This window comes from Diaporthe amygdali (assembly GCF_026229845.1).
Source record: "Diaporthe amygdali strain CAA958 chromosome Unknown NODE_38_length_435494_cov_65_447576, whole genome shotgun sequence".
Taxonomy (NCBI): domain Eukaryota; kingdom Fungi; phylum Ascomycota; class Sordariomycetes; order Diaporthales; family Diaporthaceae; genus Diaporthe; species Diaporthe amygdali.
Window position 1 is genome coordinate 114,292 of NW_026517058.1, and position 19,210 is coordinate 133,501.

Sequence of the window (19,210 nt, forward strand, 5' to 3'; positions counted from 1 at the left end):
GAGTCGATGAAAATCCTGCCGAGCCGCTGTCTTCGTTTTCGGATTCGAGCCTCGTCGGACCCGACCCAAAGGGGAGGGGGCACTGGCCAAAAAGAACCTGGACGTGGATCACTGCATCAGACGAAAAACGTCGTTTTAGAAACACTTACTCGTGAGTGGCCGAAGTCAGTCTTGATCGACGTTTCGAATCGCCAAGAGATAGGGAAAAAAGATGGAGAATGGACGATCTCGCCGACGCCGTGGGATCAGGTCAGTCTCCTGAATAATATTAGACGGAAGAATTGGACCCGGTTGTGAAGCAGTTCTTGGTGCTTCCACCCCGCCCAAGTTCCAACATTTTCGTCGAGATTCCGAATCGTTGTTGCAGATCCCTCCAGATCCGGCGGCCTGGGATTATGTCAAGGGGGTTCCCCATCCACACCTGCGTCTGTTCCTGCATGAAGGTACATAGACCGTAGACCGAGCAAGGGTGGCATTTTGGCGCCGCCCAGGCACTCCAGGCGCCTTGGATGTACGTAGCGTGGCGCCATCGCTGCATTTCTGCAAGCCGCATTCCCTCTCGGTCAGTCTAGATGGTGAGAGGGCAATGCAGTCTGGCGGAGCAGAGCCGCCTAGAGGCACAACACGTGGGGTGACGCATACGAAACGCTGAAACAGCCGTGTTTACTTGTCCCAAGCAGCGCAGGATCAGTCATCAGGGGGCGCCAGCGCAGCCAGACGCCAGATGGCGCTTGGTACGGCAGCAATCCCTGGCCGCCAAGACCCCCTGCGACCGACCTTCATCAAAAAGACCCCCACTTGCGAGGAACACGCGAGCTACGCCCCCAACTTCCACCAGTTGCCAGCTCGCCGTCAGCCCGGCAGAAGTCTTGGTGTTTCGAGCAGACAAGCTCGTTTCCGCTTGTGCTCTTGTGCATCTCCCGCAACTTTCCTCCTCTGGGGTCCCCCCTTTTGGGGCCTCTTGGGCCGTTTGTGGCTAGGGTGCCGACGGCCCACCAGTTGAGCCGCCTCGGTTGACTCCGGATGGGCGCCTACTCTGACGTCCTGCGCTGCGACCTCTCAGGAGGCTATCGACGCTATGCCGCGTCGAGGAGACATCCCCGTGGTGTTGTGGGCTTCGATGACTCCAGAATATTGAATCCAAGCGAGCTCCCCCTAGGCCAATATGCCCCATCCCACCATCAATGCCAACGCAAGCCGAAGCCGATGGCGTGTCTGGCCCGAGATGGGCGACACATAGACTACACGCATATATATGTGAGAGCTGCTCCAGCCTAATCATCCGTCATGATCTGATCTTCATCCCTTCAGCATTCATCTCATTGCAGGCCACACTCTTTGGTTTCGTACCACCCTCATTCTTTTCCAACCCATCTGACTATCTTTGTCATCTTCACTGTGTGAAGCTGGGACATCCATTCTCTTGAAAAAGCCTAACATCGTCAACTTTCACTTCAACGAACCAATCAAAACCCCTCCCACCAAACCCCATTCCATCAAAATGCCTTCCTTCACCTCCAAGCTCGCCCTTGCCGGCGCTGTCCTCGCCTCCAAGGCCGCTGCCCACGGTATCGTCCAGGGTTTCGCCACCGATGGCGGCGCATACCAGGAGGGCTACATCCTCAACGACTACTACACCAAGCAGAACACGGGCGAGACCCCTGCCAAGGCTGGCTGGTACGAGGAGGCCACTGACAACGGCTTCATCTCCCCCGATGCCTACGCCACCTCCGACATCATCTGCCACAAGAACGCTGAGAACGCCGCCAAGACCGGCACCGTCTCCGCTGGCGGCAAGGTCGACTTCTGTAAGTCCAACATCCACATGAACAAACATGATGGAAATCCCCTCTCGACTTGCCCCCGTGAAACCCAATACTAATCTCGGGAACATTACAGACTGGACCGCTTGGCCCGAGTCCCACATCGGCCCTGTCCTGACCTATGTCGCCAACTGCGGTACCGCCGACGATGCTTGCTCCACCGTCGACAAGACCACCCTCAAGTGGGTCAAGATTGACGAGGCTGGCATCGACCTCGACACCCAGACCTGGGCTGCCACGGACCTGATCGCCAACAACAACACCTGGTCCGTCACCGTGCCCTCGTCCCTGGCACCGGGCCCTTACGTCTTCCGCCACGAGATCATCGCCATGCACGGCGCCGGCTCCGAGAACGGTGCGCAGAACTACCCCTTCTGCATCAACATCGCCATCACCGGCAGCGGCTCTGAGAGCCCCGAGGGCACCCTGGGTACTGAGCTGTACACCTCCACCGACCCCGGCATCCTGTTCAACCCCTACACCACCCTGACCGAGTACACCATCCCCGGCCCTGCCCTGTTCGGCTCCGGCTCCTCCACCGGTGGCTCTACCGGCAGCTCCGGCTCCTCCAACTCGACCACCCCCGCCACCCCCACTGCTAGCGGCAGCGGCTCTTCCGCCTCTGCGACCGGTGGCGCTACCCTCCCTACCTCCACCGGCTCCCCCGTCACCGGAGGCTACGCCGACGGTGGTGACGATGAGAGCTCTTGCACCAAGAAGGCCCGCCGTCACGCTCGTGACGTCAAGCGTCGCAACTAAGCAACCACCTCGGGCTTCTTTTGGATGTGTAAGATACGACTTATTGAAGGATATGGAGTGGTTGGAAGAACCTACTTCGTTGAAATGTACATAGACTTTTATTCTCTTGATAAACTTTAGTGTGTGGCCCACCTTCGGGCTGCGCCAGCCCCATTGTCAATATCCTCTCGGGGCATCTCGGAATTGCAATGCAGATACAATGAACCCAAAACAACTTCTTGAGTGCGTGACTGTGGCTGAGAGTTTGTTGCGATGAATTGTGAGTATCGACGCCAGGGAGTCGTCTTGCGACCTAGCATGATCGAACCAGTGCCCATGAACTTTCGGGATCGGGAATGTACCCATTCTTAGAAGAGCACGTGAACAAGGAATCGTGACTGGACAAGGCAGCAGGCGAGACAGTCCAATTTTAACCCCATGGGGCAGCAACTTGGCTGTCACCACGTGTCCGTGAACGGTGGCGATACATGAAAGAATCTATGACAGAGAGAAGTAGGGGAATGGAGTTGGGTGCGGGCTTAGATGGTGCGGGATTGATTGATACCTAGGCGATTCTGACTTTTTGCCTCCTTGAGAGGTGAAGAACACAAAGATTGCACCCATGACGTTCTCAGCATGACCGTATGGACGAGTGATGATACCCACGACTGATGGGTCTTTGAGAATTCGCAAAGCATTTTACCCAGGACACGAAGAAAACGATCGGTGGCAAAACAAACAAATCAAGTTGGGGCATGCTTCCGCACATGCAAATCACATGTTGCCCTGGTGTCTTGACACCTGAGCACAAACAACGGCGGCCGTAAACTCAACGATCGTTGGTTCCAGTGTTGAGAAGGGTGCGATCACTGATTACCCCTTTCGGTCATGAAGCATGTCGGTGCGTGAGACGTGCATGTGCAAACGAAGGATAAGGCTTTATATGAAAGACACCTCGAGCAGCTGTTGCACCGGAGCTGCTATGTCACATCAGCGACCCATCAATTTGAGCCAGGCTGTCTGATACCACTCCGAGCTACAACCGCTTGAGTCGCCAAAAAGACGAGTGAAGTCTGGGGAAGTCCGGGATCGAGGTCAGGAAGTAGAGAATGTTGACGATCCCGCGATAGGCTCAGATGAGGATGTGCGATTTGGTAATAGGGGGCGCGGAGACGTGAGCGTGCACAAAGCCCGCATATCTCGCGCGGGTGTTTGATCTCGGCGTCAATCAGCATGTGCACAATTAAAGCCCAGTCGACCGATCGTTGGTATGAAGGGCGTACCACAGGAACATCTCGCAGTCTCCAGTCGATCCGTGTAACCGGTGTCGGCATTTTGGCACGTGACTGCTGCGTACAGGCAGACAGACAGACAGACAGACAGGCCATCGAAGCTTGACGGTCACCAGTTCGCAGTGGCTCAGATGGGATCACGGGGACAGGTCTCAAAACCGCTGCGGGAGCATGCCAAGCCGGACACGCTGGAACGGGTTGCCCCGGGATCTCGGCAGCTGACGCGACTGGGCGGAGCCTGCAGAGGTCGCCTGGGCAGGTGTGATTCAGCCTTGCAAAGATTTTTTTTTGTCTTATGTCCCGCGTGCGCCTGGGTAGCAGCGTCTACTGAGCGGTAGTAGAGTCATCGTCGCCAAGCGTGGCGTTTGATGAACGGCTGACTTGATGACTGATTGATCTGCCTTGTGAACTTTCTGCCAAAATGCAACACTGGGTTGTTATATAAGAGAGTGTGTCGGCGCTCCCGATCCCAGGCTGACTGTACTGGGATTCAATTGATCCCATAATCAAGCCGTGGAAAATCAAGTCGACACGCATATACACACAATTATCAAGAACAACAAACTCAACAAGAAGAACGGGAACCAACCGTAACAATCAACAAATGACGAACCCAGCCAAGATAGTCTGGTGGGAAACATATCAGTTATGGGATGAGGTACTCCACCAGGTTGGCAAAGCGTACTACAAAGCTAGGCCGCCCAAGAAGGTGTCGCGAAGGACCACAGGGTCCAGACCAGCCCTACCGAGATCGCAGGGGCCCACGAGCAAGACGGCCAACGGAAGACTCACGCTGCAAGCCCGACACGAGCCTCACAACAACATGCAACTCGTTCGACATCGCTCGTATTCGTTGGATGAGTGAGACCCGGACAAATGACCAGCTGTTGAGTGTGGCGTTTGTGAAATGCGAGCCCGTGATGCCTGCGACGCCTTTGTACCGCTTCTGCGACGAGAGCTCGATTCACAGGCAAGGCCAAGAGCAACGATGGCGTGGCCGTGGACGTACCACCATATCGCTCGTCGCCGCCAAGAAATGAAATGGTCTGAAGCCAGGCACGCGACGAGGGGGTTTTGTTGTTGAAGACGAGGAGCTGCCTCATCACAGTGACGTGGCCAGCCCACCTCAGCCACAAACCGGGAAAGCCAAAGGCTAGAAAGGGGGTGGTTGACGACGCTGCCGAGCCGGACCCGCACAGGGGCTGAGGGGCTTCCGTGCAGGTGGATACCCCGACACACGCAGGCCGACGCGCCAGTGCACTAGCCCTGGAAAGCTGGGCAGAGCAGACTGCAGATCGACTGACAGGTTGAGGCCATCGAGGTTTGGGCAGGTCGAGCTGCTGGCCCGGGTGCGATGGAGTCTGTAAACATGTATACATAGCAGATTATCAAAGCAGTAGATATTAGCACTTTCGATACTGTACCCAGTCAATCGGCGTCAGGCTGAGACTCGGCACCGTTTGGACAGGTTTGCAGCCCCTCTAGGCCCCTGGGTCAGTCTCAACTCTCAAAGCGCCGTGGTAGTGTGCGACAGAGAAGGCTCAGGACGAGTTCCAACAGTTTGGCATCAATGGTCCATTCGCGGGTGATCGGCAGGGGATTGCAGCGGGATCAGGACAACCGTTGGACCAAGACGAGCGCCCTAACCAGCAGCTGCCGCTAAGAATGGGCAGAACCACACTGTAGGAGCGCCCCGCGAAATTGGACAAAGGCGCTTGAGCAGCAGGGGCTGCAGGGCCTGGAGAGAGAGTCGGGGCCAATTGAGGGTGCCTGTCCAGCTTGGCCAGCTTGGCCAGCCCTGATTGCGGGCCAGAAGACCGCCCAGAAGACCGCCCAGCAGATGCCATGAGATGCCACGAGATGCCAATGGTCTTGGCCGTCTTGGAGGGATTGCTTGATTGAACTCGAGCCGCATCATGCCTCGAGGACGACAAGGTAAGCAACAAACATTGAGCCGTGATGGCGTGCGCGGTTGGATGTGGGCTTGCTGGAAAGCCTGCTTGATTTTGGATTGATGATGATGGGCACTGAACACGATGTTGATCGATAATTGACTCGTGAGAGACAGTGAGGACCGACTGACTACGTCGCCGAGGCCGAGACGGAGTGCAGGTTGAGAGCTGAGAGATGCGAGCGTTGAGCTGAGAGGCCGGGCCTGCCAGGCCAGACGGAGGGACGGAGATTGAGATTGGCCCCCTCGTGCACCATGGCTCATGCAGGTTGCAACCTACCTGTGACTGAGGGCAGATTGAACGAACCCACAAAGTGAGAAATCTACACGGTGTTGGACGGTGATCCGTTGAGCTAGCCAGCTGCGACGAGACTGACGGGCCACTGTCGACGGGAGTCGGTCTTGCACACCACCAGTCGAAATGCAAAAGTAACCGACCGTTACCCCAAATCCCCTAACAATCTAACGAAACCCTTCACATTGGAATCCAAGTCTTTCATCAACCACACCGTGTGTGCTTGAATTTAATTATACTGATGTGTTCAGAAGAAGCTTCTGATTTCGACTATGTCAAAATACTAGTTAGAATCCAATGTGGTGGTGGGTAAATAGCTGTGAGAACTACGATGTACTGTTCGCGGTACTGAGCTACGGTCGGCTTTTTTTGCATTTCGACTGACCACCTGGGGCTCCTGGCAAGTTGAATGATCGGTGGCCAGATCCCAGATCAAAAGATGAAGACATAGATACACTGTGTGGGCGATTGTTGACGGGCCGATAGGGGGGGTGGGATTGGGACGGGAGGGCGAACCAGGAGGAGCGAGCGATGGTTGATTGAATAGATTGATTGATTGATTGATTGCACGGATGGATGGATTGTCGCTGCTACAGTACAGTAGGCTCTCGGAGGATACGAGATACCCGACTACTGGCCCAGCCGCTGCCTGTCATGCATGTACCTAAGCATCTCCCGTATCTGCTGTACAGCCACTGTGTCTACCGTATAAACACAGAATTTACTGTTTAGTACCGGGGAGCTGGGTCAACACCTGGTGTCTCTCTCTGACTGTCCCGTCTCTTTTCGTGTCCCTCTCTCTGTCGTGCCGTGCTCAGCCTCCAACTGACTTGGTTGATTGTCTCGTTCCATTCATTCAATCGGTTGGTCTTCAACATCGGCTTCTACAACCTTGCACCTTTTGCATCGCCACAGCCCATGCCCCCACTTATGATCTCTTCTTGCTGGGATGGTCCCATTTTCCTGAGGTGGTGTTTCCGGTCGGTTTTGGCCAGTCGAAGGCAACCTCGAGGCACCCTCCAGGGATGCAGCCAGCAAATATCCCGAATGATTCCCCCCACTAACCTGGTCGACCTGGAATTAGCATCAACCAAAGTTGACGCCCCCTGAGAATCAGAAGAATCCAGACCCAGTCAGGCAAAGTCAGTCCAGTTAGTCAAGTCAGGCCAGTCAGCCAGTCTCCCAGTCCAGTCAATCGATGCATCAATCCAGCCAACGAAAGATCAATCAGCCAACCAGAGTGGCCCATCATCATCCCAATTCAACCATTCAGCCAATTGAGCCGGTCTGCAGCCAGTCAGTCAGGGCGGGTAGGCGTGGACGAGGCGATACGTACCTCGTGCTTTCCCTCCCTCTCCGCGTCCCCCGACCCATCGACCCTTCCCTCCCCTCCCCCCGGTCCCCGTTCCTGTCCCTCTGTCAGTCCCTGTTCCCTGCATCCTGGGGCGAACCTTCCCACCCTAGCAGCCCTGGCCGCCCAAATTGAAATTATCACGAGCAGGCGTTGACGTACACTGCTCTTTCTGGGCACAACACTGTGTTCGTTCCCTTCTGCCCTCTGCTGGCTCGTACTGTGGTGGATGTGTGGATGTCGATTGTGGATTGTGGATTTTGTGTGGTACGGGTCCCCATACGGAGACTGGCTGGTACACCTCCTGCACATCTCGTATCACCAGTGACAAGCGACTTGCCTTCCTTGCTCTCCTTGTTCTCCTCCTAGGAAGCAGCAACCCCCTTTCCCATCCGTTGTACACCTTGACTGGTCTTGCCTGTGTCTGTGCCTGTGCTTGTACCTGTGCCCACTTTTGTCCATCCACGATTCGCTGTGCTCCATCCTTAATTCCTCGATTCCTGATTTCTTCTCTCCTTCTTTCCTTCTCCCTCCCTCCTCCCTCTCTCCAATTCATTCATCCTTTTTCCCACTCCTCATCCGCCACCTGTGTGCAATTGATCCAGGCCCTCTTCTCTTGCCTCTTCAATTGCCCTTCTGGCACTTCTTGTCGCCTTTTTTGCCCATCTTGTTTGACTTGATCATTCACCACGCTCATTGACTCTCGCTGAAGGTACGTTCATTTTCTCTGCCTGTGAGGTGCGCCTGCCCGCCATCTGCTGTCTGTGTGTGCTTGCGCGTTTCCCGTGCCTTCCCTGCACTTGTTTCTCCATCCCATCCCCATCCCACCTTCCGACCTCATGCAACCAACCAAAAATCGTCAATGCCAAACAACGACGTCCGGTCAACGTCATCCCATCCCAGAAAGCGACAAACGGTGAAAACATCGGACGACGTCCTTTGCAGGCCTCCTCCCTTCAACCCAGCCGCCTATTTTTGGGCTGTTTACTATGGGCCAACGTCACGAGAGAAAAAGAACGACGACTTGAATTCTCTCATGACCCGCCTGGACAACTCATCATCGCTTCGCTTTTTCACTTCCACTTCACTTCACTTGACACTTTTTCACTGGGACGACAGCATAGGCAACTCATATCAATCGGTCACCCAGATGTTTGCTAACACGCTCTGCCTCCTCCAGATCGTCTTATTTTTAATTTAACAAACCACACTCTCTTGAAAACCAACCACGGACAATCTGTGAAAACAGCCACACCATCAACTCCACCACACACTTTACACATCGAGATCCACGGAAACACGACACACATTCACCATGTACTCAGCCAAGCAAGTCGCTCTGGCTGCCCTCGTGGCCGGTGCCCAGGCCGCCGTCGAGCCCATCGTCGCAAAGGGCCAGCACTTCTTCTACAAGAACGGCACCCAGTTCTACATCAAGGGTGTTGCGTACCAGCAGGACACTGGCTCTTCAGAGGCCGCCAAGCGCTCCACCTCGAGCTCTGACTACATCGACCCCCTGTCCGACGAGACCCTCTGCAAGCGAGATGTCCCCGTCTTGGCTGCTGCCGGCACCAACGTGATCCGCACCTACGCCATCGACCCCACCGCCGACCACGACGCCTGCATGACGCTGCTCGCCGACGCCGGCATCTACGTCATCTCCGACCTGTCCTCGCCCGACGAGGCCATCATCCGTAGCGACCCCGAGTGGAGCACCGCTCTGTACAGCCGCTACACCTCGGTCGTTGACGCCCTGGCCAAGTACGACAACACCATCGGCTTCTTCGCCGGTAACGAGGTCTCCAACAACAAGAGCAACACCGATGCCTCGGCTTTCGTCAAGGCTGCCGTTCGTGACACCAAGGCCTACATCAACTCGACCCAGGACCGCTGGCTCGGTGTTGGTTACGCCGCCAACGACGATGCCACCATCCGCAACAACATGGCCGAGTACTTCAACTGCGGTGAGAGCTCCGAGTCCATCGACTTCTGGGGCTACAACATCTACGAGTGGTGCGGTGACAGCACCTTTGAGAAGTCCGGCTACTCCGAGGTCGTCTCCTTCTTCTCCAACTACTCCATCCCCGTCTTCTTCGCCGAGTACGGTTGCAACACCGTCGATGGCGGTGCTGGCCGTACCTTCCAGGAGACCACTGAGCTTTACTCTGATGACATGACTGAGGTCATTGCCGGCGGTATCGTCTACATGTACTTCGAGGAGGCCAATGACTATGGTAAGTCTGCTGCCCATGTGTAAAGTATTGTGGTGATTGCTTGATGGCTAACGATGTTCTCGCACAGGTCTGGTCAGCGTTGTCGACAGCTCTAGCGTCAAGGAATTCAAGGCCTACTCTTCCCTGAGCTCCCGCATCGCCGCTGCCACCCCCAGCTCCGTCTCCATGGATGCCTACAGCCCCACCAACTCGGCCGCTGCTTGCCCTGCTATCGGTGCTTCTTGGGCTGCCGCCTCTGCTCTGCCCCCGACTCCCGACTCTGATCTCTGCGAGTGCATGTTCAACTCCATCTCCTGCGCCCCTGCCTCCAGCCTGGACACGGACGACTACGGTGAGGTCTTCAGCTACATTTGTGGTGCGGACCCTGACTCGTGCGCTGGTGTGAACGGCAACGCCACCACCGGTGTCTTCGGCGCCTACTCCATGTGCAACTCCACCCAGAAGCTCGGATACGTCCTCGACACCTACTACAAGGCCCAGAAGTCTGCTTCTGACGCCTGCGATTTCGATGGTAAGGCTGTTACCCAGTCCGGCGCCTCTGCCACCGGAGACTGCAAGTCCAAGCTCGCCAGCGCCAGCTCCGCCAACGCCGTTGCTGCCACCGCCACCGCCGGTACCGGCTCCTCCAGCTCCTCCAAGTCCTCCAGCAGCTCCTCCAGCAGCTCCCTGGCCACCCCTCTGCACATGAAGAGCTTCTTCAGCATCGGTGACATGGCTGTTGGTCTGTGGGCTGTCATGGCCATGGGTGCCGGTGCTGCCGTCTTTGCTCTGTAAGCAGAACCTCAGACAGTGCAGGGGAGTGCCGACATGTGCGGCAGAGGAGGCCCGGAGAGGTGTTATGATTCTGCATGGCGGCGTTGCGATGATATCCGACATCGCCCAGAGCAGTAGCATTTTCTGCATGTGGCGGTGTCAAAATTAGATGCATTTTTCTTGTGTAGGAAATAGACCTCGGTCTCTTGTATGGAATTGATCAATCTTGCTATTCAGTAAAGCCAGGGCACGGTGCCGGGATTGGATAAACTATGTCTCGTCGTGATTTTACCTGTGTACGGCGTTCTTCGACTCCTATTTCCTCAAGACGGCGAACTTATTGGATGTCTCGGATGTATGTATGCGACTTCAGGGTAATGCCGGATAAGGCTGAGGCTGAGCTTCTTGAGGGCCAGCCAGTCTGCACAGGGACCAGGGTCTGATTTAACCAAACTTTAATGACCTCAACATTCTTCTTCAATTTGATGACTACATTATATTTGTATCAATTGCCAACCCATCCTCGGCAGTACGATCCCATAGTTCCCAGCTTTCAACTTGTAATGAGAGTGTGTATCTCTCCTTGAGGGAAAAATCCGTCGGTAAACATGCCTCCGGTCCTCCATGGCCTCCGACAAGGCCTCGAAGTACTGGCGGAGTCGGTAGTGGAGAAGGCTGGCCGGCGGCAGGGGGTGCCTCAACACCACTCTCTTCTTGTTGCGTAACCTGCGTTTTGAGCTTCTTGTAGCTCGTCTAGTCCCTCTCTGCCGGCGAGAAGACCCAGTGTTGCGTCGATGCCGTTGCTCTGTATCAGCCTCGGCGTTGGCTTTGGTGGCGCTTTCTGTGGTGCGTGCTTGGGGAGGATGGTCGACGCGGCTGCACTCATCTTTGTCGACTATTGATTCGGACCATGCAGCCTGCCCATATGGATTGCCAGGGACGTCACAGATGCGCTGGTTGGCCGGGCATTGCGGGTGTTGTGGTTGTGCATCATCGTATTGAGCCGAGATTGTGCCGGTGAGGCACAGGACGAGGGCGATGATTTTATAGGGGAAATGCATGTTAATGTTGAACCAGGCTTATGGATATTATCTTATGAGTGGATCTGAGGGGCTTAAAAGAGTTTCAATGAGCAAATACAGAGCAAACCCCCGTGGAACCAAGGCTGATGTTTCTACTTCATAGACTGTTTTCGCTTTGCGATCAATAAATTATTGAATGACATTTTATTTCCGCTTTCAATGTTGTGACCTAATTTCGACCGAATTTCCTAGCCTGCCACTAGCAATTTCGACAACTCCTATCAAAGTTCTTAAAACTGTTCTTCATGCATCACTTGATCTCTGTATCAGCCGCCAACCCATCCTTATCTGTACAAGCCGGTAATTCCCAGTTCAAAAACTGTAACGAGTGTGCGTATTCCTTTTGCGGGGCCATCTTCACTGACGGCGAGCTTTTTCTCCCATCGACTCCTCGCCGTGCTGGCGGCGGCCGTGGCGGCTGCGGTGGAGCCAATAATAGGCAATGCTAAAAGCCAGCAAGCGACCTCGGAAGGACCTCTCGTTGGCTGGTCGCCGATGCCCTTGCTGCTCTGTCCTCCCCCTACCCGCGGCGTTGGGTTCGGTGGTGACACTTTCTTCTTGTGGTGTGATGCATGTTGCTTGCAGAGAAGGATCGTCGTCCACACAGCAGCAGCAGTCATCTTCGTTGTTGTTGTTATTGTTGATGACTATAGTTTCGTCGGATCCGGCGATGATGTGCTGCCCGTATGCGTTGCTAGGGATGCTCTCATAGGTGTCTCCTTGCGGGGCGGCGGTGACGGGGCAATGCGGGAGTTGTTGTGGTTGTGCATCGTGTGAAGGGGCCTGGACTGCTCTGCCGGTGAGGAGGCGCAGTGCGAGGGTGATGATCGCGTAGGGGAAATGCATCTTGATGTCAATCGAATCGAGCTGATGTTTTGTTCTCCGATTGTGAGTTTGTCTGAGATTTGTAAAATGTAGTTCAGTGTGCGAAACAACAAGTAAATCAATGTGGAAGCAAGGTTGACGTCTCTGTGTTTTATAGACTGGTCTTGCTTTACGGCCAATAAATGTCATTGCGGTCAATAAATATTGTTCATTGACCGAAGTTCTCTAAATCTGGCACTAGCAGCCTTAATGCCTCCGTCAAGGTTCTAGCTTAAGACTTTAGCTCTGCTATACTATCAGTTATTCTAAATAGTGTGCGGGCTATGTCAACACCTGATAAATACTATGGCATCGTGAACAACTCCCTTATTGTTTTATTGTATCCGGCCTGGGCTAGCGCTCAGACTCAGTAGCTAGATACAGATAGCTTAAGATGTCCCTATATACAAGGCACTATCAATGAACGATCCAATTTTACTAGCCATATTTCACCCAAATGTATCTGATCTTTACTCATCAATATCCCGCAGGTTTTTCAGGTTCGTCCGTGGACTCGCCAACTGGCCATGGGAGTTGGGACCGTAATGACACTGACTCAGCCGTGACAAGAGTTTACCACTTGAGGGGGTCAGGCATTTGAAAGTTGGTCATTCAAGTTTCATTGTAGCCCCTAGCTTTGAGAAAGGCTGACAATGTCTAGGCTACCAACGAAGAGGTTATAAGCGATTGCCCATGTTGATGTGGACGGCCTTCGTCTGGGTGTAAGCCTCCAAGCCAGCCTCCCCCAACTCCCTGCCAATGCCACTTTGCTTGACGCCTCCAAAAGGAATTCTGGGGTCGCAATCTTGGCTGCTGTTCACCCAAACCATACCTGCTTCAATGTCACCCGCCACCCTGTGGGCCTTTTCTAGGTCTCTGGTAAAGACTGCGGCTCCAAGTCCGTAAGTTGTGTTGTTTGCCCGAGCAACTGCTTCCTCTTCAGTTTCAAAGCTTGAGATGACAACAACCGGACCAAAGATTTCCTCCCTGAACACTGTCATAGAATCGGTGACATTGGTCAGCACAGTAGGCCGCACAAAATAGCCCTTATCCCCAGGCAGATCTTTCTGCCCGCCGGTCATAACAGTTGCGCCCTCAGAGACAGCGGAGTCGATGAAAGATTTGACCCTTTCTTGTTGTTGCTTTGTGACTTGTGGGCCTTGGTATGTTGTCTCGTCAAAAGGGTTGCCCAGTATGCTGGTGCTGGCTACCCTTTGTTGAAAGGCCTCTACAAATGATGCATAGACAGACTTCTGGACAAGAATGCGGGAGGTTGCGGTACAGATTTCACCCTTATTAGACATGATACCAAAGTGGGACCACTTGACAGCCTGGTCGAGATCCGCATCGTCAAACACCAGCAATGGCGACTTTCCCCCGGTCTCGAGCGTGATGTTCTTCAAGGTCTTGGCGGCCAAAGTCATGATCTGGCGAGCTGTAGATGTCGACCCGGTGAATGCGATCTTGTCGACTTGCGGGTGCTCTACAAGCGCGACGCCGGCTTCTCTCCCGTAGCCGTTGATGAAGTTAACAACACCAGGGGGGAAACCAGCTTCTCTGACCAACTGTCCCAGTACCAGGACACTGAGGGGGGTCTGCTCCGCCGCTTTCAGAACAACGGTATTGCCGCAGGCCAGAGCAGGACCGAGCTTCCAGCAAGCCATGGAAAGCGGATAGTTCCAGGGGATAATCTGTCCTACCACTCCAATCGGTTGTCGGATGGTGTAGGCGAATTTCTCAGACGTGGTTGAGATAGTCTGTCCAAAGACCTTATCTGCCCAGCCGGCATAGTAGCGGATTGTGCTAATGGCCTCGGGCAGATCGCCCTCAAGGGCATCCTTGTACGGCTTTCCTAGTTGGCATGTCAGGCTCAAGCGGTCTCACGTGCATACGCAACCTCTCAACCATACCGTTGTCCCATGTGTCAATAGTGGCAAGCAGCTCCTTCTTCTTCTCCATCAAGTCAGCGAGGCGGTTCATGAGAATTCCACGCTCGGTACCCGGAAGTGTCTTCCATGGGCCACTCTTCAGCGCGGCATGAGCTGCCTTGACTGCTCTATCAACATCTTCCGCTGAAGCTGTTTGTACAGTCGCAATCTCAGACTCTGTGCTGTAGGCTTGCAATCAGCGGTGGTTGCGACGTGCTGCACGAGAACACACTCACAATGGATCGATGGATGTAATCTGTTTCTCTGCTGATCCTTTGACGAATTCATTGTTGATAAAGAGGCCCAAGGGTTGCGAGTAAGTGCGCCCGTTTGGCGCCTGCAACGATGCGAGGAAGTCCGACATGATCGAAGATTTATTAATGTTGCTTGTAACTTGGGTCAGGAGACTGGATCGGGAGACTTGGTGATCTGATTGTAAATGCCAATATACAACACTCGGAACCCAGAAACTGGCACTCACATGTGCAATCGCTGAGGACTTTGTGCACAGGCCGATGGCTTATCTCAATGATATCTCGCGACGAAGTGAGTCTACTAGTCTAGTATGTCTGCGGTCTCGGCGGTCTCGTTCTCGGCTCCACAGCGTTGTGCTGCTGCGGGACGACCCTGCGGATCAAGCTCGGGTTGGCCTTCCCGTTTCACCCAAACTGCAGGGATCCGTCATCCGAGCTCGCCACATTTGGACGATATCCGTTCTGGAGAGGGGGGCTGCCCGTATTGAAGACAATGATAGTATCCCATCAATTCTCGTATCAAAGACCCTATAATATCGTATGAAGAAACCACTGAGCACAACGTGGGCAACTTTTGCTGGTAGAACGAATAGTGCAGCACAAATTCAAATGATATTATTGGGCACAAGGTTTCTAATTATTAGATCAATCAAGACATCGATCTACAACCTGCATATCACATGCCTTCGAAACATTGAAATGCGCTCCGTTGGGTAGCGATTCTGCAAGAGTCCCCCCGCGTTTCTAGGTGATGTGACTCGCCTCGTCTTCACTTTCCAGTCTCAGTTGACAAAATCGTCCTGTGCGTGGTGACCAAGCTGCCATTGGCAGCAGCGGCGCAGCGTATCTCGCATTGCTGTGACTCGCACTAGCTTGCCTTGCTCGATATGAGGTACTAGGTTGGACGATTTGTTTGCCGATCAGATGTCGGTTACTTATTGTTCAAAGACGCTGTCAACGAAACTTGACAACAGCATTACGCGCTACTCATCGCTAAAATCACTTTTGAAATTATCAGACCATATAATCACCACAATGTCTCTCAAAGGTATCATGGTGGCGCTTTACACGCCATTCACGGCAGACCAGTCCGCAATTGACATTGCGGCTTTGGACCAGCACATCCAGCGTCTCATCAAGGCCGGCGTTCACGGCTTGGTCCCTGGCGGAAGCACTGGCGAGTTCACTGCATTGACCCTTGAGGAGCGGAAGCAGCTCGTCGAGGTGTGCGTCAAGTCTGCAGCCGGCAAGATCCCAGTAATCGCTGGTATCGGGACACTTTCGACCAAGGATGGCGTTGAACTCGCAAAGCACGCTGCTGAGGTTGGTGCCGCGGCACTGATGGTTGTACCGCCATTCTACGACGCGCCTTCCGTTGAAGAGTTACACGGGCTCCTGGCAGAGCTGCACTCAGTGTCCAAACTCCCAATCATGTATTACAATATCCCTTCAGCATCTGGCCTCAAACTCAGCCCAACACAGCTGGCGGATCTGTCAAAGGTCGGAGTCCAATACTTGAAAGATACGTCGGGAGACGCACCGGCCCTTACAGAGCTCCTTTTCTCATTACAGGACAAGATTACTGCATTCAACGGCTGGGACACGTTGACTTTCTACGGCCTTGCCGCTGGTGCCAAGGGCTCCGTCTGGGGTGCGACCAACATCATCCCAGAGCTGTCTGTCGAGCTGTGGGAAGCCCTAGCCGTCAAGAAAGATCTTGAGAAGGCCAGGGAGCTGTGGTCCAAGATATATCCTGTCTGCAAGTTTCTCGAGTCCTATAATTATTCGGCGGCTATCAAGACTGGCATGGAATTGCTCGGTACGTCAACAGGAGGATGCCGCAAACCGTTTGTTGTCCTCGGACAAGCAGAGCGCGCTGAGTTTGCCTTGTTGCTACAAACCGCTGGCCTGAAGGTAGTCGGGCAGTGAAGATGGCTGCCACCACACAAATGAGAAGGGTCATTATGACAGGAAGATAGGTCTATAATGAACAGTTGGTTGTCTGCATGTATTACTGGTGGAATTTGCTCTTATGGATTATTGAGCATGAGATTGACATCCTGGGTTGGAAACAACTTTGAAAGAGCCTGATGAACAGTCACGATACGTACTTGAACCAATTGATTAAAGTCACGAAATTTACCAACAATATTTCACAAGTGATTTGTGCAGAAACTTCTGTTCCGTGCTGCTCATAGAATGTGCTTATTTCAGTCCAGTAACAAGGAACCTACTTTGTACAAAATTACCTAAATTCCATCTCTCGCAGTCCACCTAATTCTCAGTAGGATCACAGGGGAAGGATTTGAGTAGATTGTCCGCTAGAAGAGCTAATGAAGCCTAAAATTACACCAACGTTGCCAGTTAACACTGGCTTGAGGCTTGACCCTAGACTTCAACGTGATGACCAATCATGAAAAGGTCTATCTACGTGAAGCGCTGAATTTTGAAGGCGTGCGAGTCCTGCCTATTCAGACCGGCAACATTGACCCTCTTGTCCACAAAAGAAGTTTCGCTGCATGCATGTAGAAATTTACGTGTCAATTCCTTTGAATACTCAAACACGCCTGCTTCAAACAAATATCACGGCTTTATGCAGTCTAGCAGTTTCCCAGAGCCACAACATGGTACAAATGCTAATGTCTAGGCAACAAAATCTCCTCTCTTACAACTTCGCAAGGATTCCATCCTGTCTCAAATATGCCAAGCGGTCTGGTGTGATGTCCTTGACTGATGCGCATCTACCATTCAAGTCAGCGTTCGATTCGTGGTCCAACGGAAGTGAAAGTATAAACAAACCCGGCCAGCCTCATGGTTACGGCAAATTCTTCCTTGAGCATCTTTATGGCGAGTTCGACGCCCTTTTGGCCATTATACTGCAGACGTCAGTAATCACTGGTAGGATGACTTCATACAACATTTCGTACCGCGAGACCCCAGATAGGTATTCTGCCGACAAACACATGATCGGCACCGAGCGCGATCGCCTTGAAAATGTCGGAACCCTTGCGCACCCCACCATCCACCGCGATCTGGATCTTTCCCTTGGCGAGAGGTGCGCAGACGCGAAGCGTGTCCAGCGTGGCAGCAATGCCGTCAAGCTGTCTTCCTCCGTGATTAGAAATGACAACACCATCCAAGTTGTGGTCAATGGCCATCTGGACATCCTCGGGTGTGTTTACTGGTCGGTCGTCAGCGAAAGAACGCTGTGCGATTTCTCGGTGAATGAGCTGACCTCCTTTGAGCCAAATCTGCATCTTTGTGTTTTCCTTGAGCCATGGAATTGCACTGTCCCAATCAAGACTCGCGTCTTCGTCTGCGGTCAGCTAAGACTATAGGACTCGGATCGTTGAGGCCATACCAAATGCCGTCGCCGCATTGCCACCACTGAACTCTTTTCTGCCATCTGACAAAAGATTTGGTAACTGCATGTCCTCCGGGAGGGTGAAGCTATTGCGCATCTCGTTGAGACGACGCCCTAGCACCGGAACGTCCACAGAGACGAAAATGGCTTTGTAGCCGGCGGCTTTGCAATATTAGTATGCGCGTAGCACATTGGGCGGTAGTCATTTACTCACCTTCTGCTCGCTTCAGCAGTTGCAGAGTGGTACGGCGGTCTTTCAGCACGCAAACCTGCATGAATAATGGATTGCCGAGCCCCTGTTGTGCGACCTCTTCGAGTGAGACGGTAGAGTATGACGACAAACCCATACAGATGCCCTCTGCTGCAGCTGCTTTTGAGGTTGCCACTTCGCCTTCAGGATGTGCTAGCTGGTGCATCGCAGAGGGGCTAAATCCCAGAGGAAAAGGGACCTTTGAAGCGTCAGCCGATCCAGCAAGGCGTCGGTAATACTGGTTGCTCACCTTGACACCAAAGATTTCTGCTGAAGTATCGACATGATCCACGTTCACCAAGATACGGGGACGGATCTTGTATCTTCGGTATGCCTCCTCGTTCTCTCGCAGTCTTGGCGAGTCGTGAGTGAAAACGAAAACGATCGGCTTCTTCGCAGGACAACTTACGTCTCCATATCCATGGCTCCTTCATTGTAAAAGTCTAGTCATGTCAGTCAGGGATTTCAGTGCTGGCAAATGTGCACCGACCTCGATACATGGGAGGCAGTCTTGCACTGCCCTCACGTTTTAGGTCGCTAATGCTGAAGACCTTAGGATCAAGATTCACACTGCGGTTTGCCATCTTGCAATCTTGGCCGGATCAATTGTCTGTCCTGCTGTGGTGAACCTTGCAAATCAGTGTCTATGAGGGGACTACTAATTTATTTCTACCATGTAAGTGCCTCGTGATAAGGTATCATCACCCCCGCCTGAGACGTGGGAACTGATACAACAGTTTATCGTGGTTGGCGAGTGGGAGGAGGTGGGAGGGGGGTCTAGGATTGGAGAGGCACTCGTGCTGGCTTACTCGTTTCGTACAAGATATCCCCACTCCACATGCACTCGACTCCTCATCTTCAGCGTCGGCTCCATTGAGGAAGCGCCAGCAGCTCACAGTGAGGTTCAAAAGACACGACTTCTAAGCGTGGGTAGTTCTCCTTGAGGGCGTCACATGTACCACGGACACTTGCACCATTGACTACGATACGCTATTTCTTTTGCATACCCCTCAAAAGGCTCAACAGTCCAC

At 53.4% G+C, this 19,210-nt stretch overlaps 6 protein-coding genes across 6 annotated transcripts; 3 read left to right on the forward strand and 3 right to left on the reverse strand.

Annotated features, from left to right (window-relative positions):
* Positions 1–1,501: 1,501 nt before the first annotated feature.
* Positions 1,502–2,582, forward strand: J7T55_005288 (uncharacterized protein; the record flags this gene model as incomplete). The annotated part of the gene is made up of 2 exons (XM_053133598.1): positions 1,502–1,808; positions 1,900–2,582. The coding sequence occupies 2 exons, from the start codon at positions 1,502–1,504 to the stop codon at positions 2,580–2,582; spliced, it is 990 nt and encodes a 329-aa protein (XP_052988474.1).
* Positions 2,583–8,765: 6,183 nt separating this feature from the next.
* J7T55_005289 (uncharacterized protein) lies at positions 8,766–10,458 on the forward strand (the record flags this gene model as incomplete). Its single annotated transcript, XM_053133599.1, has 2 exons — positions 8,766–9,684; positions 9,752–10,458. 2 exons carry the CDS (start codon positions 8,766–8,768, stop codon positions 10,456–10,458), a joined length of 1,626 nt encoding a protein of 541 aa, XP_052988475.1.
* Positions 10,459–11,876: 1,418 nt separating this feature from the next.
* Positions 11,877–12,365, reverse strand: J7T55_005290 (uncharacterized protein; the record flags this gene model as incomplete). The annotated part of the gene is made up of 1 exon (XM_053133600.1): positions 11,877–12,365. One exon carries the CDS (start codon positions 12,363–12,365, stop codon positions 11,877–11,879), a length of 489 nt encoding a protein of 162 aa, XP_052988476.1.
* A 695-nt stretch (positions 12,366–13,060) lies between these two features.
* On the reverse strand, positions 13,061–14,675 carry J7T55_005291 (uncharacterized protein; the record flags this gene model as incomplete). Its single annotated transcript, XM_053133601.1, has 3 exons — positions 13,061–14,235; positions 14,294–14,493; positions 14,548–14,675. 3 exons carry the CDS (start codon positions 14,673–14,675, stop codon positions 13,061–13,063), a joined length of 1,503 nt encoding a protein of 500 aa, XP_052988477.1.
* A 925-nt stretch (positions 14,676–15,600) lies between these two features.
* J7T55_005292 (uncharacterized protein) lies at positions 15,601–16,494 on the forward strand (the record flags this gene model as incomplete). The annotated part of the gene is made up of 1 exon (XM_053133603.1): positions 15,601–16,494. The coding sequence occupies one exon, from the start codon at positions 15,601–15,603 to the stop codon at positions 16,492–16,494; it is 894 nt and encodes a 297-aa protein (XP_052988478.1).
* Positions 16,495–16,992: 498 nt separating this feature from the next.
* Positions 16,993–18,763, reverse strand: J7T55_005293 (uncharacterized protein; the record flags this gene model as incomplete). Its single annotated transcript, XM_053133604.1, has 9 exons — positions 16,993–17,080; positions 17,235–17,306; positions 17,365–17,441; positions 17,493–17,875; positions 17,927–18,091; positions 18,144–18,378; positions 18,430–18,532; positions 18,589–18,622; positions 18,670–18,763. The coding sequence occupies 9 exons, from the start codon at positions 18,761–18,763 to the stop codon at positions 16,993–16,995; spliced, it is 1,251 nt and encodes a 416-aa protein (XP_052988479.1).
* Between the last annotated feature and the right edge of the window lie 447 nt (positions 18,764–19,210).